Below are 25,661 nucleotides of genomic sequence, written 5' to 3'. Positions count from 1 at the left end.
GAAATGAATGTAAACAATGAAGCTAAGGAAGAATCAAACGTTTTAGCTCCTGTGTGTGTGTGTGTGTGTGTGTGTGTGTGCGTGTGTGAGTGTGTGTGTGTGTGTGCGTTTGTGGGGGAAGGTCATGGAGACACAAAGGTTGCAGAACACATCCAACACTTCAACATTGCATTTTGAATTTGTATTAGTAGTGCTCTCTTTTTGGTTTTTGTTTTATTTAGATAGTGATACTATCGACAGGAGGGGAAGTATCTGGACTTGATGGCTCATTGCCTCGTTGGTCCAGATCGTCCCATGCCATCTTTTTTTGGTCAGGCCTCCAAACTCTCTCAGATTACTTTAACATTTCTTTATTATTTGGTATTGTGAATAAATTCTTTATTTAATCGTGACTCTGGCGTGGTGTCCAATATAAACAAAATTGACATTGTTGTGGCTTTAACAGTTAGACAATTGAGTCTACCGCTTCATGCTCTTAAGTGTCTCTCTCTCTCACAAACACAGAAAAACACACTCAATGCTTCTCGCTCCCTCTCTGTTACACATGTGCACAGACACTCACATATAAAGTCTATTTTTGACTTGTGTTGGTCATGGTCAACTATTATTGATTACATTGGTAGATGGTTTTAACAGATAATACATTCATCTTTATTTTCATGACTTGTCACTAAAATAAGTGCTGGGACAGTAAAGTGTGAAATTAATTCACTGATATAGGTTTCACTGTTTCCAGGAAGCATCGTCTATGATCCCACATTGTCTAGCAATTACTGGTTTTAGCCCCTGCCACATATCCATAACTTTCATCAAATGGATACCAGAAATGACTGAACCTCTATCCCTCAAGAGAATTATGTATGAAATAAAAAAGAGATTTTTAATGATCTGATCTGTTCTGATAGTACAAACTGGCCAAGAATGGACCCAGCTGGTTCCAGTTTGTGCTGCTCTCCACCAGCAGGATGAGCGTATCTCCCTTCAAGATTCCCAGCTCAACATGGTTTATGGGAGGATCCTTGTCTGCTACATCCCCTGTAGTTCCAGCTACTTCAGCAGCCCCCGTCTCCTCACCTGGCGGAACCGGAGTGGTTCTCGGAGGATTCAGAAAACTGTTGAGCGATCCTGGGACAGTGTGGACTACATTTTGAGCTGCAAGCTGCCTCCTTACCCACAGAGAGAGCCAAACTAGCCTTAATCATCACCCACTTGTCCGGCAGAGCGGAGGCATGGGCTACAGCTGAATTTGCTCATAACTCCCCGGTGTGCCAATCCTCAGTCCTGTTCACAGAGGCCCTCTCCAAGATCTTCAACCTGACGAACCATTGCTGGGAGTCTTTCCAGAATTTGGTCACCATTAAACAAACTGTTATGGATTATGCTATCGAGTTTCAGACCTTAGCAGGTGATAGTGGCTGGAATGACAAAGTCTTGGTTGATACCTTCCAAAACGGACTATCAAACATAATCAAAGATTGCTGGGACCTACTACTGTGCTGTCGCTGCATGTGGACACATACTGTTTGGAAACGGCACCAAAGTGGACTTTAAAGGTAAAAAAAAGTTTTTTTAAAGATTGTGACATTTGATAAATAGTGGTGGAAAGCTCAGTGATGTCTCCTGATGTCTGGCTCTCTGCAGAGGTGGTGGACTATCTTCACTTGGTGTATTTCTTGAGTGGAGCTTTGGCGTTCACCACAATCCTGGTTGTTTCTCTGGCTTACACAACACAAAGAGCGTCCAAGACAAACTGCTGCCAGTGCTCAGGTGGGGTAATCCTCATCATTTATATTTGTTGATGTGAATTCAGTTTGCATGATACTGAAGAACAGCAAAGACATTCATGAGTTAGTGTTGCAACATGTTACTTGAGCATCTAGATTCATTGAAAGACAGAAAGGGAAATCTCTTATGATGCATTCACACGTTGCAGGATTTGTGCTTATCCACGTTCACACTAAAACACAACCCAGTGCTACCTGAAGCTGATCAGTGGCCAGTTTGAGCACCCACTAGCTCGGACGGGTGCCAGGACCTGCCAGTGCTGATTGGCTTTCATGATATTGCATCACGCAAATGTTGTAGAAATATTTCAACTCAAGTTATAGACATGAATGACGTCAAGTTGGTCCAGCTCGATTGAATTAGAAGCGAGTGTTGGGCCTTGGTGCCAGTTTGCGCTCTTCACAACGTCATTCTAGTTGTTCTCTAAAACAGATTTTAATAACATCATCATGCATTTAGATTTTAATATACTTATTTGTACATTGAAGAAAATAACCGTCAAGAAAACATTGTCCATGCCACAGATTGAGAGTGGTAATAAAGTGAACAATGCTTCCGTAGAGTAAACCATTTGGGACGTCTCTTCGTCATGAAAGTTTTATATATATTTACACAGCGATATTTCTGTTGCAGAAGTGTGTGTGCTGCTACGGGAGTTGTTGACCATAGACAATATAGATAACTTAGCTTTAGCAAACTAATTCGTATGTCGTACATGTGTCTTAGCCCCACCTCCCAGAGCTGCATTCTCACAGCAGTTTTTAAATTTCCATGGACTTTGGGTGAAGTTAGACTTTAATAATTCTGTTTTCAACACTTGTCTACATCAGCTACGTTCAGACACATGTCCTCCTAATATGGCAAATGACTTTTATGTTTTATTAGCAGGTTCATCAAGATGCAGACAACCTACATTACGCTGCTTTAATGGAGCACAGGTTCAGCAGAGCAAGAAGACAAACAGACGGTGACAGGACTGAATGTGTGTACTCCAGTGTAAAGCAGTAGAGCTGAACATGTTTCACTTCCACACATTCTGAATGTAAAGCTTTTTAATGCAAAACAAATAAAGATTTTAAATCAGCCAAACTAATTTGATGTTGTCAGTTGCCATATTTTCCACTCCCACTAAATACAGAATATACTTCTTGAACTTAACCACGTTATTTAATAATTCCGTACACCTCACATGTGAGGATCTTTATTTAGCCTCTGTGTGGTCGACAGTCTAAAGACCCTCTGCTCTCTTTGTCTGAGCACTTTCAAACAGGAAGTCTCTGCAGTGTCTTCACTTCACCCCAGCAGAATATTTCAAGTAAACAGTAATGAAATGACCAGAAGTTGCTCTCATCAAGCAGTGTCATGAAATAGGGATTCAAAGTGTTAAACTCACACATATCCACAAATAAAATGTGAAATCATTACTCATGAAATCATATTTATTACTCTATCAACCACATGGTAGCCATGATCCAGTCTGTGGGACTTGAAAGGGGCAGATGAAGCAATAGAACAAGTTCCCCACAGCCCACAGCAAATAAAAAGAGATCTCACAAAATATGATCACATTTTCTGATGTAGTACACAAACCACTGCCCTCATCTTTGCTGATATCTTTTTGTTTTCAAGTCACATGTTCTCCTACACACATTGGGATTGTTGTCGTCTGACAGCCCAAAGTGTTGACAGTAAACTGGCCCTTTAACCATCAACATGAAATACTAGCAGATAGTAACCAACTGACAGGAAGGATCTGGATCATTTCTGCCTTAGAAATTGCCCTTAAGTTATTTTTACAGTTTGATAGCTCGGTAACTACAGCATCCAATCTCCTGTACAGGTAAAATATCTATAATCTTTGTGTTTGTTCTAGATGTTGCTTTAAATAAAAACACTGTGATAGAACAATCTTTTCACAGCTTCCTGTATGGTCTGCAGTCACAAGATGAGATTGTTGTATGCTTTGCCAAGAGTCGGATGTATTTTTGTTCATTAGCCTCTGCTCTGTGTTTTTGTGTCCGTGTGGTTTCAAGAAGGACCAAACCAACCATCTATTTCTAGTTCTTTAAATAGTTTGACAGGTAGCCAACCTCATACTTATTTTTTTAAGTCCAGGCTAACTGATGTTTCACAACCAACAAAACACAAATAGAATAACATTTTCAAATTTGCCATTTGCAATCATGTACTGTTTGAAGCAATTGCATTGTTGTTGTGTTGTGCATTTTGTGTTTTTATTGTTTTTATTTTGATCCAGTCATGTTAAACTTTGACAGGGAGAAAATATGAGGGCTATGATATATACACCATGAATGTGTGTCATCTACATATCACGTCTGAAAGCTTGTTGCTGTTACTGACTTATATTAAACTTGTTACCTCTGATAAGGAGGTTACGTTTTCACCCTTGTCTTAGCTGGTTGGGAGAAGCGTAGGGCATGGGCCAAGAAATAAACCATTCATTTTGATGCATGTCTGGACAAAAGTGGCTGATCCAGGATTTTTTTCATCACTTTCTTCCGCATTGCAAGACAGGACTGATATTTTCACAGATTTGCCAGGGATTCATTCATAGATTCAATCTATTCATTCATCTTGATATAAAAAAATAAGTGTGTAAAAGGGGGGGGGTTACAGATCTCTTGCATGTCAATCAAAAAAATGATTTGTATGGCTCATATTCACAAATCACAAATTGTCTTATAGAGCTTAACAAGGTGCAGCATCCTCTGTCCTTAACCCTCAACAATAGTCCATGATCAGTTGCCATTACGATCACGATCCATCACCACTATCCATGATCACAATCCACAATCCACCATTACGATCCACGATCAGCTGCCACCACGATCTCTGATTTGTGTTTCACCACCGTGATCATGATCCACCATCACAATCCACCATTACTGTAACGGGTAAGGTTTGGACCCAAATGCAGCACACAAGCGTTGGACAGTTGGTTACAGTCTTTATTGTAGCGTAGCTCACAGCAGATCAGGCAGGCAAATACAAAAACAGTCCGGAGATAAGTACTGGAAAGTCCTGCATGAAGGCGTTGAACAAACTCGCCAGTCTGGTATCAAGACGTAGAACAATCTGGCAACTGACTGAGAGAGGAGCTGGTGAATATATACTGGACTGACTGCAGGTGATGAGGAGCACCTGTATTGGCTTGATGAGAGGGTGTGGCTTGGCTGGCAGATGAAGCAGAGGCGGAGTCCATAGAAAAGTACTGAGAAGTGGGAGGATGGGAGACTGACTGTGAGACTGACTGTGACAGAACCCCCCCCCCCATCAAGGGACGGCTCCTGACGTCCCACAAAGCCGGCATGCAGGGTGGGGGGAAGAGAGACTGACCGTGACAATTACAATCATAATCCATCACCTCAATCCACCACCATGACACAATCTATCACTTCGATCACGATCCATCACCACTATCCATAGTCAGGATCCTCCATCACAATCCACCGTTACAATCACTATACGTGCTAGTGTACTTAGCACGATGTTACTAAATGACCATGCCTGCATGTGGTGAACACAACTAAGTGAAGATGGTTGTATTGAGAAAAGCTTGAGAAACACTGAACTTTACTCTTCTGCTGTGAATATAAACGTCTATAAAATTTCACTGATTCATTTAGAATCGTGATGAGCTTTTACTGAGTGCTTAGTCTCAAGGAAAACATAACATCAATTTATATGCAGATGACACACAACTCTATTTTTCTTTTAACCCCAATGATTCTGATCAAGTCCTTAGAATTCTTGCAGTTAAATGAAAAGTAAAGAATCCAAAAACCCATGAACAGAGAAACACTGTGCTAAAAGGCACTCAAAAAGTTAAATAGGCTGAACAGAAAAAAAGAGAAAGAACTAGAACTCACGAGAGAAGGGAACTGATGGTGGAGGAATGACGACAGGGTGGTGAGACGGCCAAGTAGACGACCACACACTGACATAGACAAAGAGAAGCACAGAGACATATATACAGGGGAGGCAGAGGTGATTGGACACAGGTGAAACACATGAGGAACTGGTGCAGGCAATCACAAGGGTGGGAAACAGGACGAAGAAAGGAAGTAAAGGTGGAAACACACAAGGAGCAAACCTTCAAAACTTCAACACTAATAGCCATTCCACTCTTTGTCAGACGGATCTCCTGAGGAAGAGTGTTCCAAACTCCTCATCCTCTTTTAAAGAGACATTTTATACATGTGTTGTCTTATTTATTTATGTGAGACTGTATTGTTTTACTCTATTTGTATCAGTAGCATTTGAATCCTTATATTTGTGTTCTTGTGTTTACTTTTAATTCTTTTCTATTGCTTGTCCTCAATACTTCACTTTTAACTTGAAAAGCACCTTGTAACTGTGTTTTGAAAGGTGCTACATGAATCATTGAATAAACTTGTAGTAGTAGTAGTATAATGTACTCTAAGTGCTTCAGATGTCTCTCACCATGTGATTCTATTTAAAGAACAAAGATTCACATCATAGGTAGCAGTGATCATGTGATCAGTGGTGTCCTGCTGGCCAATCAACACAAGTCTTTACTCTGAAGAGAGGAGAAAGTGTCGGGCTGTTTGTCATTCAACACGACGATTTCAACATGATGACATCTCCGCAGTTCATTCTCTACCTGACATGTTTCCTCTTCGGGAAAATGGGTGAGTTGTGCGTTTTATAAATATTCAGTCGGTCCTGATGCTGATTACGATTTCATTTCTGTCACATAAAATTAACTGTTATTTTGCTTTTCTCCTTTTTCTCTTCAGTTCAGATGCATCATTTTAACTTGTCTCATCAACACAGAGGATTTAGATCAGTTGATGTTGGAGACAACTTGACTTTCCAGTGTTTCTATGAGAAGGAGGACGATAAGATTTATTGGTTCAAGCAAACACCAGGACAGAAGCCTCGAATTATCTCAGTGACTTACAAGTTATCAAAAACTTTTTCATTATTAAACGAATTCAAGAACAATCCACGCTTCACTCTGGAATCTACTGATGTTGTGAGTCACCTAAATATCTCAGATGTGCAACTTTCAGACTCAGCTACTTACTACTGTTCAAAGAGTCGTTCATATGTGTTTGAGTTCACGGAGGGCGTCACTGTCAGTGTGAAAGGTTCAGGGTTGAACATCCAGGCTCTGGTGCATCAGTCTGAGAACATCCAGCCAGGAGGCTCTGTGACTCTCAGCTGTACAGTTCACACTGGGACCTGTGATGGAGAACACAGTGTTTACTGGTTCAAGAACTCTGAAGAACCTCAGTCAGGACTCATTTACACCCACGGAGACAGGAAGGATCAGTGTGAGAGGAAACCTGACACACAGACACACACCTGTGTCTACAACTTGTCAATGACACTGAACCGTTCTCATGCTGGGACCTACTACTGTGCTGTGGCTGCATGTGGACACATACTGTTTGGAAACGGGACCAAGCTGGATGTTGATGGTGAGTCTCATGTGATGAATAGTGATCATTACTTTAGGTTAAAAGTGTGTGACGTCTCCTGTCCTCTGTCTCTTTGCAGATGAGCTGGACAGGCTGGTGGTTTTCTTGAGTGCAACTTCGGCATTCACGACCGTGCTGAGTGTTTTACTGTCTTTCTCAATATGCATGATGAGGGTTCCAGGTAAATGCTACTATCTGTTCTACATGATCCCAGTGATCATTATATGACATTATTAAAAAGTCTTTCTGTCTTTTCAGATCCTCTTGCTCCATCCTCCAAATTAAATGCAAAGGTAAAGATGAGCTGTTGTGTTACTCTTCAAACACTTGTGCACATTGTCTGTCATGGTCAACAACTTGACTGAGTGTTTCTCATGCCCAGGATGAGCAGAGTGAAGACGACCCCTGCTACATTGCTCACAGGGAGATAAAGATGAACAGATCCAGAGGACAGAGGGATGATACCTGGAGTGAGTGTGTGTACTTGAGTATGAGGCAGTAGAGCTGGACACCTCCTGTATTTGTCTCTGTGTTTAATCACCACATTAGTGTAGGTGTAACTATGTCTTTACTGACATCAGAACAGTTCTGTGTATAAGATGTTTACCTCCGTGTGAAACATGTAAAGCTTCAGTTTGCTATCATCTCAATAAAACTAGTTTTCCATTGTGTGCATGACTCTTTTCTACTGTGTCTGTTCATGCAAAGTAATGAAGGTAACAGTGGACGACGTGCATCCTGCCGCAGCATGAGCTTTCTTGTGAAGCCGAGTTTCACCGTTCACAGACCACACCTATCTGTCAGAAACATGGTGACCACATGCAAGCATCTTTTGATCATTTCCTTGTTTGCCCTAGTAGTGCTTTAGTTAGGTTTGCATGACTTATTATCATTGTGTGTACCAACCAAACATGTTATCTGCTGATGAGACAAAGTGATTTAAGACTACGTTCACCTCTATGAAGTGAGGACGTTGGCGGCAGCACTGATCTCAGAGATGCAGATCTCAAAACCTCAATATAGTTTAAAGCAAAAACTGCACAAGGCTCAGGGGAAAGACAAGTCATTTGAGTGAACTGAGCCTTTAATGTAGCGTGAGCAGCAGCAGGAGAAGAAGACTAAAGGAAATGATCGTGACAGCGTCACAGAATAAGTGGAAAGCTCATCTTTGGTAGAAAGGTTGTTGGAGACTAAAGGGCAGTAAGTGACGTAGCTCGACATTGTGAATAACAAAATCCTCTGAAGTTTCAGGATTAGAAAAGACAGATTATGAAAAATATAATTGGTGCTGAAAACTTGAACCATGAAGATGATAATGCTGATGATGAAGATGCAGACAACCTACATTACTCTGCTTTAATGGAGCACAGGTTCAGCAGAGCAAGAAGACAAACAGACGGTGACAGGAGTGAATGTGTGTACTCCAGTGTAAAGCAGTAGAGCTGAACATGTTTCACTTCCATACATTCTGAATGTAAAGCTTTTTAATGCAAAACAAATAAAGATATTAAATCAGCCAAACTAATTTGATGTTGTCAGTTGCCATATTTTCCACTCCCACTAAATACAGAATATACTTCTTGAACCTAACCACGTTATTTATTAATTTCGTACACCTCACATGTGAGGATCTTTATTTAGCCTCTGTGTGGTCGACAGTCTAAAGTCCCTCTGCTCTCTTTGTCTGAGCACTTTCAAACAGGAAGTCTCTGCAGTGTCTTCACTTCACCCCAGCAGAATATTTCAAGTAAACAGTAATGAAATGACCAGAAGTTGCTCTCATCAAGCAGTGTCATGAAATAGGGATTCAAAGTGTTAAACTCACACATATCCACAAATAAAATGTGAAATCATTACTCATGGAATCATATTTATTACTCTATCAACCACATGGTAGCCATGATCCAGTCTGTGGGACTTGAAAGGGGCAGATGAAGCAATAGAACAAGTTCCCCACAGCCCACAGCAAATAAAAAGAGATCTCACAAAATATGATCACATTTTCTGATGTAGTACACAAACCACTGCCCTCATCTTTGCTGATATCTTTTTGTTTTCAAGTCACACGTCGTAATAAACTATGAATGTGTGTCATGTACATGTCACGTCTGAAAGTTTCAAGAGCAGTTACTCTACAATGTGACTCTTAAAACTGTTTCCTCCACTAAGGAGGTTATGTTTTCACCCCTGTCTTGTCTGGTTGGCTGGTTGGGAGAGGGATAGAGCATGGGCCAAGAAATAACCCGTTACATTTGGGTTCAGATCTGGACAAAAGGGGCTGATCCAAGATTTTTCCATCATATTCTTCAACATTGTAAGACACATAATCTCTTACATAATAGGGAAGAGGTAGAGACGTGTAGTAGTAGTAGTATAATGTACTCTAAGTGCTTCAGATGTCTCTCACCATGTGATTCTATTTAAAGAACAAAGATTCACATCATAGGTGGCAGTGATCATGTGATCAGTGGTGTCCTGCTGGCCAATCAACACAAGTCTTTACTCTGAAGAGAGGAGAAAGTGTCGGGCTGTTTGTCATTCAACACGACGATTTCAACATGATGACATCTCCGCAGTTCATTCTCTACCTGACATGTTTCCTCTTCGGGAAAATGGGTGAGTTGTGTGTTTTATCCTGATGCTGATTACGATCTCATTTCTGTCACATAAAATTAACTGTTATTTTGCTTTTCTCCTTTTTCTCTTCAGTTCAGATGCATCATTTTAACTTGTCTCAAAAAGAGAGTGCATTTACATCAGTTGATGTTGGAGACAACTTGACTTTCAAGTGTTTCTATGAGAAGGGGGACAAGATGATTTATTGGTACAAGCAAACACCAGGACAGAAGCCTCGAATTATCGCATTGACTTACAAATTCTCTAAAGAAATTTCGTTATTGAATGAATTTAAGAACAATTCACGCTTCACTCTGGAATCTACTGATGTTGTGAGTCACCTAAAAATCTCAGATGTGCAACTTTCAGACTCAGCTACTTACTACTGTTCAAAGAATAATTCATTTGTGTTTGAGTTTACGGAGGGCGTCACTGTCAGTGTGAAAGGTTCAGGGTTGAACATCCAGGCTCTGGTGCATCAGTCTGAGAACATCCAGCCAGGAGGCTCTGTGACTCTCAGCTGTACAGTTCACACTGGGACCTGTGATGGAGAACACAGTGTTTACTGGTTCAAGAACTCTGAAGAACCTCAGTCAGGACTCATTTACACCCACGGAGACAGGAAGGATCAGTGTGAGAGGAAACCTGACACACAGACACACACCTGTGTCTACAACTTGTCAATGAGACTGAACCGTTCTCATGCTGGGACCTACTACTGTGCTGTCGCTGCATGTGGACACATACTGTTTGGAAACGGCACCAAAGTGGACTTTAAAGGTAAAAAAAAGTTTTTTAAAGATTGTCACATTTGTTAAATAGTGGTGGAAAGCTCAGTGATGTCTCCTGATGTCTGGCTCTCTGCAGAGGTGGTGGACTATCTTCACTTGGTGTATTTCTTGAGTGGAGCTTTGGCGTTCACCACAATCCTGGTTGTTTCTCTGGCTTACACAACACAAAGAGCGTCCAAGACAAACTGCTGCCAGTGCTCAGGTGGGGTAATCCTCATCATTTATATTTGTTGTAGTGAATTCAGTTTGCATGATACTGAAGAACAGTAAAGACATTCATGAGTTAGTGTTGCAACATGTTACTTGAACATCTAGATTCATTGAAGGACAGAAAGGGAAATCTCTTATGGTGCATTCACACGTCGCAGGATTTGTGCTTATCCACGTTCACACTAACAAAAACAACCCAGTGCTACCTGAAGCTGATCAGTGGCCAGTTTGAGCACCCACTAGCTCGGACTGGTGCCAGGACCTGCCAGTGCTGATTGGCTTTCATGATATTGCATCACGCAAATGTTGTAGAAATATTTCAACTCAAGTTATAGACATGAATGACATCAAGTTGGTCCAGCTCGATTGAATTAGAAGCGAGTGTTGGGCCTTGGTGCCAGTTTGCGCTCTTCACAACGTTATTCTAGTTGTTCTCTAAAACAGATTTTATTGCAGCATCATGCATTTAGATTTTAATATACTTATTTGTACATTGAAGAAAATAGCCGTCATGAAAACATTGTCCATGCCACAGATTGAGAGTGGTAATAAAGTGCTGGTGTTTGTTTATGCAGTACTGCACCATGACTCAATCTCAATGAAGTGATGGACTAATTTACTTCATAACTTTGATCCATCTAATAGAGTCACCCCACATCCAGTTCATCAGCTCATTGCATCTTGAATAAGACTTTTGTTGTTGTCTTTTGTCACAACTAGACTCTCAAGCAGCTGCAGCAGCTCTGAATATGGAGGTAAGTGTTAGTGTTGCACTACTTTAGTAGCTTTGAATATCTACCACACACTTTTTTATATTTTTTGACCTATGAACTAAGAATTAAATCCTATGACTGATCTTTGATGAAATACATTAATGCTGGTTTCAATATCACATTTATTACATTCATTTTTTTTTCCAATCTACATTAAAGGGTTGAACATGGCTCATAACGCCACCTAGTGTTTCAAACAATCTTGGAACTTGCAGGACCAATGCTTCCGTAGAGTAAACCATTTGGGACGTCTCTTCGTCATGAAAGTTTTATATATATTTACACAGCGATATTTCTGTTGCAGAAGTGTGTGTGCTGCTACGGGAGTTGTTGACCATAGACGATATAGATAACCTAGCTTTAGCAAACTAATTCGTATGTCGTACATGTGTCTTAGCCCCACCTCCCAGCGCTGCATTCTAACAGCAGTTTTTAAATTTCCATGGACTTTGGGTGAAGTTAGACTTTAATAATTCTGTTCTCAACACTTGTCTACATCAGCTACGTTCAGACACATGTCCTCCTAATATGGCAAATGACTTTTATGTTTTATTAGCAGGTTCATCAAGATGCAGACAACCTACATTACGCTGCTTTAATGGAGCACAGGTTCAGCAGAGCAAGAAGACAAACAGACGGTGACAGGACTGAATGTGTGTACTCCAGTGTAAAGTAGTAGAGCTGAACATGTTTCACTTCCATACCTTCTGAATGTAAAGCTTTTTAATGCAAAATAAATAAAGATATTAAATCAGCCAAACTAATTTGATGTTGTCAGTTGCCATATTTTCCACTCCCACTAAATACAGAATATACTTCTTGAACTTAACCACGTTATTTAATAATTCCGTACACCTCACATGTGAGGATCTTTATTTAGCCTCTGTGTGGTCGACAGTCTAAAGACCCTCTGCTCTCTTTGTCTGAGAACTTTCAAACAGGAAGTCTCTGCAGTGTCCTCACTTCACCCCAGCAGAATATTTCAAGTAAACAGTAATGAAATGACCAGAAGTTGCTCTCATCAAGCAGTGTCATGAAATAGGGATTCAAAGTGTTAAACTCACACATATCCACAAATAAAATGTGAAATCATTACTCATGAAATCATATTTATTACTCTATCAACCACATGGTAGCCATGATCCAGTCTGTGGGACTTGAAAGGGGCAGATGAAGCAATAGAACAAGTTCCCCACAGCCCACAGCAAATAAAAAGAGATCTCACAAAATATGATCACATTTTCTGATGTAGTACACAAACCACTGCCCTCATCTTTGCTGATATCTTTTTGTTTTCAAGTCACACGTCGTAATAAACTATGAATGTGTGTCATGTACATGTCACGTCTGAAAGTTTCAAGAGCAGTTACTCTACAATGTGACTCTTAAAACTGTTTCCTCCACTAAGGAGGTTATGTTTTCACCCCTGTCTTGTCTGGTTGGCTGGTTGGGAGAGGGATAGAGCATGGGCCAAGAAATAACCCGTTACATTTGGGTTCAGATCTGGACAAAAGGGGCTGATCCAAGATTTTTCCATCACATTCTTCAACATTGTAAGACACATAATCTCTTACATAACAGGGAAGAGGTAGAGACTTGTAGTAGTAGTAGTATAATGTACTCTAAGTGCTTCAGATGTCTCTCACCATGTGATTCTATTTAAAGAACAAAGATTCACATCATAGGTGGCAGTGATCATGTGATCAGTGTTGCCCTGCTGGCCAATCAACACAAGTCTTTACTCTGAAGAGAGGAGAAAGTGTCGGGCTGTTTGTCATTCAACACGACGATTTCAACATGATGACATCTCCGCAGTTCATTCTCTACCTGACATGTTTCCTCTTCGGGAAAATGGGTGAGTTGTGTGTTTTATAAATATTCAGTCGGTCCTGATGCTGATTACGATTTCATTTCTGTCACATAAAATTAACTGTTGTTTTGCTTTTCTCCTTTTTCTCTTCAGTTCAGATGCATCATTTTAACTTGTCTCATCAACACAGTGGATTTAAATCAGTTGATGTTGGAGACAACTTGACTTTCAAGTATTTCTATGAGAAGGGGGACGAGATGATTTATTGGTTCAAGCAAACACCAGGACAGAAGCCTCGAATTATCTCAGTGACTTACAAGTTATCAAAAACTTTTTCATTATTAAACGAATTCAAGAACAATCCACGCTTCACTCTGGAATCTACTGATGTTGTCAGTCACCTAAAAATCTCAAATGTGCAACTTTCAGACTCAGCTACTTACTACTGTTTCAAGAGTAATTCATATGAGTTTGAGTTCATGGAGGGCGTCACTGTCAGTGTGAAAGGTTCAGGGTTGAACATCCAGGCTCTGGTGCATCAGTCTGAGAACATCCAGCCAGGAGGCTCTGTGACTCTCAGCTGTACAGTTCACACTGAGACATGTGATGGAGAACACAGTGTTTACTGGTTCAAGAACTCTGAAGAACCTCAGTCAGGACTCATTTACACCCACGGAGACAGGAAGGATCAGTGTGAGAGGAAACCTGACACACAGACACACACCTGTGTCTACAACTTGTCAATGAGACTGAACCGTTCTCATGCTGGGACCTACTACTGTGCTGTCGCTGCATGTGGACACATACTGTTTGGAAATGGGACCAAGCTGGACGTTGATGGTGAGTCACTACCAGAGACTGTCTCACTTGATGTATTGTGACAGTTGGGACCAAACAATTGGTAAAATCCTGTCCTGTCTGAATGTCCCTCCTGACGGTGACCCAACAATGCTTCACCACCAGTGGACGGTGGTGGTGTGCACCACAACTAAGTAGAATTTTTTATTTATGATTATTATTGGTGATGATAACGATGATCATAGTAATGGTTATAATATACTGTTATTATAAATAACACTAGTGGTGACAAGACGTGAATTATTAAGTATGAGTGCAGCTTTTTTTCCCTCAATGATCATATTATTATTATTATTATTAATATTGTGATGGGGACATTATTGTTGTTATAGTGGTCAGATGGTTCATATCATTATATGATCATTATTATTACATGATTATTAGTTTTGTTATTATAATTATTAATATTTTTTTTCTTTTAATATAGAAATGTCTCGTCACTTGTCTTGCAAAGGTAAATTAAAAATTAAAAAAGAGGAAACAGAATTACTAGAATTTCTCCTGTTGCAGATGAGGTGAACTGGACGGTGTTTTTCCTGAGTGGAGCTTTGACATTCACCATCAGTGTTTTGCTGGCTGTGTTACTGTACAAGATAAACAAGAGAACATGCTGGAGATGTTCAGGTAACCACTCATCTCTAGATAGAGTTCAGTTTAGCTGTTGAGCAAAATGATAATAATACATTTATTTCACGGCACCTTTCTAGATAAGGACACCTTAAAACATTTCATAAATAAATGCATGAATTAAAGTTTCATGTTTCACATTAAATTAAAAACCAAGGTTCAAATCAGGTTAAGAGGTAAAGGCACCTAACAGTACATGTGTGGACAAAAGAGTGACTCAAAGTTTTTATGTGTTTCATACCCAGAGTCTTGTACACAACCATCATCTCCCTCCACAACAAATGCAGAGGTAAATATAATCTTTTTAAGTGTGAAATTTACATTCCACAACAAATACGTTTTTCATCAGGAGCCATCTTGATGTACTTATATGTCGTTTGCAGGGCAACCAAGATGCAGATGGCCTCCATTACGCTGCGTTAAATGTGAAAGTGGCCAGCAGATCAAGACGACAGAGGGACAACACCAGGGATGAATGTGTGTACTCAGGTGTTAAACTGTAGAATTGTGTGTCTTAGAACCGTCTTTGTTTGAGATGTGGGATTTCTCAGTCTTTCTTTAGTGGTGGAGCATGATTCTGGTCTATTATGCTTTTTTATCCTCTTTCCAAATATAAATGTTGCTTTTTTTGTGATTAATGATCAAATACAACAACAACGTGTGGGGGGGGGGGGCAATGTTTGGACAGTTGCTGTTGGTCTTTGTTGGTTTGACACTTTGACGATGACAGTTGGAAAACAATGATTAAACTTCATGTAATGAAAGTTTGTGGCTCCGTCTGTGTGTGTGTGCAGCGAGTGACGGCTCCGTCGTTGATCTGCTGTGTGTTCACGTAGGGAGTGTGTCTGCTGAGAAGCTGCTACGTGAGGTGATGACGTCTGTATTTCCTTGAATAAAAGAAAGCTGCTTTTGTCTCGTGTTGGTCATAGTCAACTAGTATTTGCTACATTGGTAAATGCTTTGAACAGATAATAAACCTCTTCTTTATTATCATGACTCGTCACTGTAATAAGTGCTTCAGTTACCTTTATTTGACTTTTCATCCATTTTTTCCGTGATATAAAATATGTTGGTGAGATAAAGAGACTCTCACAGTGTGAATTTCCTGAGAAGGCCCCTAACTTGAAACATTGGTGGCAGTGAACATGTCATCACGTTTCTTCAGTAGGACACACAGAACAGTGTCACTGCAGATTGGCCAATCACAGTCTTGTCTCTGAAGACTGGAGAACGTGTCAAGATTCTTCTCATTTAAAACACAGGAATTCAAACATGATGACTTCTCTCAAGTTTGTCTTCTATCTCACATGTCTCTTCCCAGGGAACATGGGTGAGTTGTGTTTCTGTGACCTTTTCTTCACAATAACTCTTCATGCAATATCTCATCATATTTTCTTTCTATTTTCATTTCATCTGTTCTTATTCTCCTTGCCCTTCAGCTCACAGCTCATCTTATCTGCCCTCCATCGTGCATCAAGACAAACGGTCATTATCAGACAAAGTTGGAGACAATGTGACTTTGCCGTGTTTCTATAAAGTGAGGATTCAGCATGGCTCCTCTGGTACAAACAAACTCCAGCACAGGAGGTTCATCTCCAGCTTTTACATGTTTAATGCCAAGACCACTTTTTTTAATGAATTCAAGGACGCTGGGTTCTGAAAAAGGCACACATCACTTGAAGATTTCTAATCTGAAAGTTTCAGACTCTGGTACTTACTACTGCACACAGCTACATGTTCGTCTTGACGTTTGCACAGGGCGTCACTGTCAGTGTGAAAGGTTCAGGGTTTAACATCCAGGCTCTGGTGCATCAGTCTGAGAACATCCAGCCAGGAGGCTCTGTGACTCTCAGCTGTACAGTTCACACTGGGACCTGTGGTGGAGAACACAGTGTTTACTGGTTCAAGATCTCTGAAGAACCTCAGTCAGGACTCATTTACACCCACGGAGACAGGAAGGATCAATGTGAGAGGAAACCTGACACACAGACAGACACCTGTGTCTACAACTTGTCAATGAGACTGAACCATTCTCATGCTGGGACCTACTACTGTGCTGTCGCTGCATGTGGACACATACTGTTTGGAAACGGGACCAAGCTGGACGTTGATGGTGAGTCACTACCAGAGACTGTCTCACTTGATGTATTGTGACAGTTGGGACCAAACAATTGGTAAAATCCTGTCCTGTCTGAATGTCCCTCCTGACGGTGACCCAACAATGCTTCACCACCAGTGGACGGTGGTGGTGTGCACCACAACTAAGTAGAATGTTTTATTTATGATTATTATTGGTGATGATAACGATGATCATAGTAATGGTTATAATATACTGTTATTATAAATAACACTAGTGGTGACAAGACGTGAATTATTAAGTATGAGTGCAGCTTTTTTTCTTTTCTTTTTTTCCCTCAATGATCATATTATTATTACTATTATTATTATTGTGATGGGGACATTATTGTTGTTATAGTGGTCAGATGGTTCATATCATAATTTGATAATTAGTATTATACGATTATGAGTGTTTATTATTACATGATTATTAGTTTATAATTATTCATACAATTTTTTCTTCTAATATAGAAATGTCTTGTGTTGTCTCTTGCAAAGTTAAATGAAATTTTAAAAAGAAGAGACAGAATTACTAGAATTTCTCCTGTTGCAGATGAGGTGAACTGGACGGTGTTTTTCCTGAGTGGAGCTTTGACATTCACCATCAGTGTTTTGCTGGCTGTGTTACTGTACAAGATAAACAAGAGAACATGCTGGAGATGTTCAGGTAACCACTCATCTCTAGATAGAGTTCAGTTTAGATTTTGAGCAAAATGATAATAATACATTTTATTTCACGGCACCTTTCTAGATAAGGACACCTTAAAACATTTCATAAACAAATGCATGAATCATAAAACATGAATTAAAGTTTCATGTTTCACATTAAATTAAAAACCAAGGTTCAAATCAGGTTAAGAGGTAAAGGCACCTAACAGTACATGTGTGGACAAAAGAGTGACTCAAAGTTTTTATATGTGTTTCATACCCAGAGTCTTGTACACAACCATCATCTCCCTCCACAACAAATGCAGAGGTAAATATAATCTTTTTAAGTGTGACATTTACATTCCGCAACAAACACGTTTTTCATCAGGAGCCATCTTGATGTACTTATATGTGGTTTCTAGGGCAACCAAGATGCAGATGGCCTCCATTACGCTGCGTTAAATGTGAAAGTGGCCAGCAGATCAAGACGACAGAGGGACAACACCAGGGATGAATGTGTGTACTCAGGTGTTAAACTGTAGAATTGTGTGTTTTAGAACCGTCTTTGTTTGAGATGTGGGATTTCTCAGTCTTTCTTTAGTGGTGGAGCATGATTCTGCTCTATTATGCTTTTTTATCCTTTTTCCAATTATAAATGTTGCTTTTTTTGTGATTAATGATAAAATACAACAACAACGTGTGTGGGGGGGGGGGGCAATGTTTGGACAGTTGCTGTTGGTCTTTGTTGGTTTGACACTTTGACGATGACAGTTGGAAAACAATGATTAAACTTCATGTAATGAAAGTTTGTGGCTCCGTGTGTGTGTGTGTGCAGCGAGTGACGCCTGCGTCATTGATCTGCTGTGTGTTCACATAGGGAGTGTGTCTGCTGAGAAGCTGCTACGTGAGGTGATGACGTCTGTATTTCCTTGAATAAAAGAAGGTTCGTTCTCAACTAAATGCCAGAACACTATGATATGAAGCTGTGCATCTTCCTGTCCTACAATAATAACAATATAAACCTTGTTAAAACAAATGAATGGATTCAGTCGACAGAGAGATAGAGTGCTTTTACTTTGAAACAGGAAGTGTTGCAAATATTTATATGTGTGACATATTCAACAGACATGGAAACTGTGGTAAAAGTATTTTCACTGTCTTTTTTGCTGTGACCTATGACTGACGTTATTAATTAAACACACAGTCACACTGAAGTCTCTCTCTGCTGTACTGCTGCACCAGCAGTAAAAGGTCTTCTATATAAACCATGAGATTTCAGCTGTTTTGGACAACATGGATCTAATTAGCATGGGTAAGACATGAGCATGTAAACTGGACTATGATAACACCTACTGAGCCAAAGGCTACGACACACTATTCACTATTCATCTCGTCTCAACAAGACAGAGGATTTAGATCAGTTGATGTTGGAGACAACTTGACTTTCCAGTGTTTTAACAAGAGGGAGGACATTAGGATTTATTGGTACAAGCAAACACCAGGACAGAAGCCTTGAATTATCTCAGTGACTTACAAATTCTCTAAAGATTTTTCATTATTTAATGAATTCAAGAACAATCCACGCTTCACTTCAGTTCAGATGCATCATTTTATCTTGTCTCAACAAGAGAGTGCATTTACATCAGTTGATGTTGGAGACAACTTGACTTTCCAGTGTTTCTATGAGAGGTTGGACAAGATGATTTATTGGTTCAAGCAAACACCAGGACAGAAGCCTCGAATTATCGCATTGACTTACAAATTCTCTAAAGAAATTTCGTTATTGAATGAATTAAAGAACAATCCACGCTTCACTCTGGAATCTACTGATGTTGTCAGTCACCTAAATATCTCAGATGTGCAACTTTCAGACTCAGCTACTTACTACTGTTTCAAGAGTAATTCATTTGAGTTTGAGTTCACGGAGGGCGTCACTGTCAGTGTGAAAGGTTCAGGGTTGAACATCCAGGCTCTGGTGCATCAGTCTGAGAACATCCAGCCAGGAGGCTCTGTGACTCTCAGCTGTACAGTTCACACTGGGACCTGTGATGGAGAACACAGTGTTTACTGGTTCAAGAACTCTGAAGAACCTCAGTCAGGACTCATTTACACCCACGGAGACAGGAAGGATCAGTGTGAGAGGAAACCTGACACACAGACACACACCTGTGTCTACAACTTGTCAATGAGACTGAACCGTTCTCATGCTGGGACCTACTACTGTGCTGTCGCTGCATGTGGACATGTACTGTTTGGAAACGGGACCAAGCTGGACTTTAAACGTGAGTAACAGAGCTCATCTTGTTTAATGAAATAATATTGTGTATAAGTTTCTAATCAAATGTTGTAACAAGACAGAAATAAGCTCTTGTTCTCTGCAGATGAGTTGAAATCTCCCAGATCTCATGTTTATTTCTTGAGCTGAGCTCTGACAGCCACCATCTTCCTGTGAGTTTCTCTGGCTTCCTCCATGTATCAAACAATCAAGAGAAACAGCTGCTAGTGCACAGGTACGTGGAAACAGTTTCATCCAATAGCTTGCATTCACTGAATATAACTTCTGAATAAAGGAACATTTTGTGTGTTTTCTAACCAGAGTCACAAGCAAGATCATCAGCTCCCCCCACAACAAAGCCACAGGTGACGTTAATGACCATTCAAACATCCTTTTACTGTTTCAATTTCTATTTCTATCTATATAATATCCTAATCCGCCTCTGCATGTTTTGTAACCAGGGTTACCGAGACGCAGACGACCTCCATTATGTAGTGTCCAGGCAGTAGAGCTGGACACCTCCTGTATTTGTCTCTGTGTTTAATCACCACATTAGTGTAGGTGTAACTATGTCTTTACTGACATCAGAACAGTTCTGTGTATAAGATGTTTACCTCCGTGTGAAACATGTAAAGCTTCAGTTTGCTATCATCTCAATAAAACTAGTTTTCCATTGTGTGCATGACTCTTTTCTACTGTGTCTGTTCATGCAAAGTAATGAAGGTAACAGTGGACGACGTGCATCCTGCAGCAGCATGAGCTTTCTTGTGAAGCCGAGTTTCATCGTTCACAGACCACACCTATCTGTCGGAAACATGGTGACCACATGCAAGCATCTTTTGATCATTTCCTTGTGGGCCCTAGTAGTGCTTTAGTTAGGTTTGCATGACTTATTATCATTGTGTGTACCAACCAAACATGTTATCTGCTGATGAGACAAAGTGATTTAAGACTATGTTCACCTCTATGAAGTGAGGACGTTGGCGGCAGCACTGATCTCAGAGATGCAGATCTCAAAACCTCAATATAGTTTAAAGCAAAAACTGCACAAGGCTCAGGGGAAAGACAAGTAATTTGAGTGAACTGAGCCTTTAATGTAGCGTGAGCAGCAGCAGGAGAAGAAGACTAAAGGAAATGATCGTGACAGCTTCACAGAATAAGTGGAAAGCTCATCTTTGGTAGAAAGGTTGTTGGAGACTAAAGGGCAGTAAGTGACGTAGCTCGACATTGTGAATAACAAAATCCTCTGAAGTTTCAGGATTAGAAAAGACAGATTATGAAAAAGAAAGAATTGGTGCTGAAAACTTGAACCATGAAGATGATAATGCTGATGATGAAGATGCAGACAACCTACATTACTCTGCTTTAATGGAGCACAGGTTCAGCAGAGCAAGAAGACAAACAGACGGTGACAGGAGTGAATGTGTGTACTCCAGTGTAAAGCAGTAGAGCTGAACATGTTTCACTTCCATACATTCTGAATGTAAAGCTTTTTAATGCAATACAAATTAAAGATACTAAATCAACCAAACTAATTTGATGTTGTCAGTTGCCATATTTTCCACTCCCACTAAGTACAGAATATACTTCTTGAACTTAATTCAATTCAGTTTTATTTGTATAGCGCCAAATCATAATATACATTATCTCAAGGCACTTTACATAGAAGGTCAAGACCTTAAAATCGTATTAAATATAGAGAAACCCAACAGTTCCCACAATGAGCAGCACTTTGGCGACTGTGGAGAGGAAAAACTCCCTCATTAACAGGGAGAAACCTCGAGCAGAACCAGGCTCAAATGTGGACGGTCGTCTGCCTCGACCGGTTGGGGTGAGCAGAGAAAAAGGGGGGAGGAGAGGAGAGATGGGTGGAAAAGAGGGGAGAGAAGAGAGAGTGATTGTGGGGAGGGGGAAGTAGAGGAGAACTTAACCACATGTTGTTTAAACATTTCGTACACCTCACGTGAGGATCTTTATTTAGCCTCTGTGTGGTCGACAGTCTAAAGACCCTCTGCTCTCTTTGTCTGAGCACTTTCAAACAGGAAGTCTCTGCAGTGTCTTCACTTCACCCCAGCAGAATATTTCAAGTAAACAGTAATGAAATGACCAGAAGTTGCTCTCATCAAGCAGTGTCATGAAATAGGGATTCAAAGTGTTAAACTCACACATATCCACAAATAAAATGTGAAATCATTACTCATGGAATCATATTTATTACTCCATCAACCACATGGTAGCCATGATCCAGTCTGTGGGACTTGAAAGGGGCAGATGAAGCAATAGAACAAGTTCCCCACAGCCCACAGCAAATAAAAAGAGATCTCACAAAACATGATCACATTTTCTGATGTAGTACACAAACCACTGCCCTCATCTTTGCTGATATCTTTTTGTTTTCAAGTCACACGTCGTAATAAACTATGAATGTGTGTCATGTACATGTCACGTCTGAAGGTTTCAAGAGCAGTTACTCTACAATGTGACTCTTAAAACTGTTTCCTCCACTAAGAAGGTTATGTTTTCACCCCTGTCTTGTCTGGTTGGCTGGTTGGGAGAGGGATAGAGCATGGGCCAAGAAATAACCCGTTACATTTGGGTTCAGATCTGGACAAAAGGGGCTGATCCAAGATTTTTCCATCACTTTCTTCAACATTGTAAGACACATAATCTCTTGCATAACAGGGAAGAGGTAGAGACCTGTAGTAGTAGTAGTATAATGTACTCTAAGTGCTTCAGATGTCTCTCACCATGTGATTCTATTTAAAGAACAAAGATTCACATCATAGGTAGCAGTGATCATGTGATCAGTGTTGCCCTGTTGGCCAATCAACACAAGTCTTTACTCTGAAGAGAGGAGAAAGTGTCGGGCTGTTTGTCATTCAACACGACGATTTCAACATGATGACATCTCCGCAGTTCATTCTCTACCTGACATGTTTCCTCTTCGGGAAAATGGGTGAGTTGTGTGTTTTATAAATATTCAGTCGGTCCTGATGCTGATTAAGATTTCATTTCTGTCACATAAACTTAACTGTTATTTTGCTTTTCTCCTTTTTCTCTTCAGTTCAGATGCATCATTTTATCTTGTCTCAACAAGAGAGTGGATTTACATCAGTTGATGTTGGAGACAACTTGACTTTCCAGTGTTTCTATGAGAGGGAGGACAATAAGATATATTGGTTCAAGCAAACACCAGGACAGAAGCCTCGAATTATCTCAATCGCTTACAAGTTATCAAAAATGTTTTCATTATTAAACGAATTCAAGAACAATTCACGCTTCACTCTGGAATCTACTGATGTTGATAGTCACCTAAAAATCTCAGAAGTGCAACTTTCAGACTCAGCTACTTACTACTGTTCAAAGAGTCGTTCATCTGAGTTTGAGTTCACGGAGGGAATCACTGTCAGTGTGAAAGGTTCAGGGTTGAACATCCAGGCTCTGGTGCATCAGTCTGAGAACATCCAGTCAGGAGGCTCTGTGACTCTCAGCTGTACAGTTCACACTGGGACCTGTGATGGAGAACACAGTGTTTACTGGTTCAAGAACTCTGAAGAACCTCAGTCAGGACTCATTTACACCCACGGAGACAGGAAGGATCAGTGTGAGAGGAAACCTGACACACAGACACACACCTGTGTCTACAACTTGTCAATGAGACTGAACCGTTCTCATGCTGGGACCTACTACTGTGCTGTCGCTGCATGTGGACACATACTGTTTGGAAACGGGACCAAGCTGGACGTTGATGGTGAGTCACTACCAGAGACTGTCTCACTTGATGTATTGTGACAGTTGGGACCAAACAATTGGTAAAATCCTGTCCTGTCTGAATGTCCCTCCTGACGGTGACCCAACAATGCTTCACCACCAGTGGACGGTGGTGGTGTGCACCGCAACTAAGTAGAATTTTTTATTTATGATTATTATTGGTGATGATAACGATGATCATAGTAATGGTTATAATATACTGTTATTATAAATAACACTAGTGGTGACAAGAAGTGAATTGTTAAGTATGAGTGCAGCTTTTTTTCTTTTCTTTTTTTCCCTCAATGGTCATATTATTATTACTATTATTAATATTGTGATGGGGACATTATTGTTGTTATAGTGGTCAGATGGTTCATATCATTATATGATCATTATTATTACATGATTGTTAGTTTTGTTATTATAATTATTAATATTTTTTTTCTTCTAATATAGAAATGTCTTGTGTTGTCTCTTGCAAAGTTAAATTAAAAATTAAAAAAGATGAAATAGAATTACTAGAATTTCTCCTGTTGCAGATGAGGTGAACTGGACGGTGTTTTTCCTGAGTGGAGCTTTGACATTCACCATCAGTGTTTTGCTGGCTGTGTTACTGTACAAGATAAACAAGAGAACATGCTGGAGATGTTCAGGTAACCACTCATCTCTAGATAGAGTTCAGTTTAGCTTTTGAGCAAAATGATAATAATACATTTTATTTCATGGCACCTTTCTAGATAAGGACACCTTAAAACATTTCATAAATAAATGCATGACTCATAAAACATGAATTAAAGTTTCATGTTTCACATTAAATTATAAACCAAGGTTCAAATCAGGTTAAGAGGTAAAGGCACCTAACAGTACATGTGTGGACAAAAGAGTGACTCAAAGTTTTTATATGTGTTTCATACCCAGAGTCTTGTACACAACCATCATCTCCCTCCACAACAAATGCAGAGGTAAATATAATCTTTTTAAGTGTGAAATTTACATTCCGCAACAAACACGTTTTTCATCAGGAGCCATCTTGATGTACTTATATGTCGTTTCTAGGGCAACCAAGATGCAGATGGCCTCCATTACGCTGCGATAAATGTGAAAGTGGCCAGCAGATCAAGACGACAGAGGGACAACACCAGGGATGAATGTGTGTACTCAGGTGTTAAACTGTAGAATTGTGTGTTTTAGAACCGTCTTTGTTTGAGATGTGGGATTTCTCAGTCTTTCTTTAGTGGTGGAGCATGATTCTGGTCTATTATGCTTTTTTAATCTTTTTCCAAATATAAATGTTGCTTTTTTTGTGATTAATGATAAAATACAACAACAACGTGTGTGGGGGGGGGGGCAATGTTTGGACAGTTGCTGTTGGTCTTTGTTGGTTTGACACTTTGACGATGACAGTTGGAAAACAATGATTAAACTTCATGTAATGAAAGTTTGTGGCTCCGTGTGTGTGTGTGTGTGCAGCGAGTGACGCCTGCGTCATTGATCTGCTGTGTGTTCACATAGGGAGTGTGTCTGCTGAGAAGCTGCTACGTGAGGTGATGACGTCTGTATTTCCTTGAATAAAAGAAGGTTCATTCTCAACTAAATGCCAGAACACTATGATATGAAGCTGTGCATCTTCCTGTCCTACAATAATAACAATATAAACCTTGTTAAAACAAATGAATGGATTCAGTCGACAGAGAGATAGAGTGCTTTTACTTTGAAACAGGAAGTGTTGCAAATATTTATATGTGTGACATATTCAACAGACATGGAAACTGTGGTAAAAGTATTTTCACTGTCTTTTTTGCTGTGACCTATGACTGACGTTATTAATTAAACACACAGTCACACTGAAGTCTCTCTCTGCTGTACTGCTGCACCAGCAGTAAAAGGTTTTCTATATAAACCATGAGATTTCAGCTGTTTTGGACAACA

The 25,661-nt window shown here is 40.0% G+C and overlaps 5 protein-coding genes and 1 pseudogene across 5 annotated transcripts; all 6 read left to right on the top strand.

Moving 5' to 3' along the window:
- Positions 1-6,400: 6,400 nt before the first annotated feature.
- On the top strand, positions 6,401-7,879 carry LOC138406496 (uncharacterized). Its single transcript, XM_069518870.1, has 5 exons — positions 6,401-6,458; positions 6,567-7,253; positions 7,333-7,434; positions 7,512-7,546; positions 7,636-7,879. Exons 1-5 carry the CDS (start codon positions 6,401-6,403, stop codon positions 7,753-7,755), a joined length of 1,002 nt encoding a protein of 333 aa, XP_069374971.1. The 3' UTR covers positions 7,756-7,879.
- Positions 7,880-9,811: 1,932 nt separating this feature from the next.
- On the top strand, positions 9,812-12,319 carry LOC138406471 (uncharacterized). Its single transcript, XM_069518808.1, has 5 exons — positions 9,812-9,869; positions 9,963-10,649; positions 10,737-10,862; positions 11,603-11,625; positions 12,203-12,319. Exons 1-5 carry the CDS (start codon positions 9,812-9,814, stop codon positions 12,317-12,319), a joined length of 1,011 nt encoding a protein of 336 aa, XP_069374909.1.
- A 1,124-nt stretch (positions 12,320-13,443) lies between these two features.
- On the top strand, positions 13,444-15,441 carry LOC138406655 (uncharacterized). Its single transcript, XM_069519242.1, has 5 exons — positions 13,444-13,507; positions 13,607-14,293; positions 14,822-14,935; positions 15,184-15,227; positions 15,322-15,441. Exons 1-5 carry the CDS (start codon positions 13,444-13,446, stop codon positions 15,439-15,441), a joined length of 1,029 nt encoding a protein of 342 aa, XP_069375343.1.
- Positions 15,442-16,103: 662 nt separating this feature from the next.
- On the top strand, positions 16,104-18,246 carry LOC138406654 (uncharacterized; annotated as a pseudogene).
- A 1,058-nt stretch (positions 18,247-19,304) lies between these two features.
- Positions 19,305-20,201, top strand: LOC138406653 (uncharacterized). The gene has a single exon (XM_069519241.1). The coding sequence runs from the start codon at positions 19,305-19,307 to the stop codon at positions 19,992-19,994; it is 690 nt and encodes a 229-aa protein (XP_069375342.1). The 3' UTR covers positions 19,995-20,201.
- Positions 20,202-22,877: 2,676 nt separating this feature from the next.
- Positions 22,878-24,908, top strand: LOC138406651 (uncharacterized). Its single transcript, XM_069519240.1, has 5 exons — positions 22,878-22,944; positions 23,044-23,730; positions 24,272-24,385; positions 24,651-24,694; positions 24,789-24,908. Exons 1-5 carry the CDS (start codon positions 22,878-22,880, stop codon positions 24,906-24,908), a joined length of 1,032 nt encoding a protein of 343 aa, XP_069375341.1.
- The last annotated feature ends 753 nt before the right edge of the window (positions 24,909-25,661 follow it).

Source organism: Paralichthys olivaceus, chromosome 22 (genome assembly GCF_024713975.1).
Source record: "Paralichthys olivaceus isolate ysfri-2021 chromosome 22, ASM2471397v2, whole genome shotgun sequence".
NCBI classification, from domain to species: Eukaryota; Metazoa; Chordata; class Actinopteri; order Pleuronectiformes; family Paralichthyidae; genus Paralichthys; species Paralichthys olivaceus.
The sequence above is the reverse complement of the archived record's forward strand: the minus strand, read 5'-3'. Positions and strand labels throughout refer to the sequence as shown.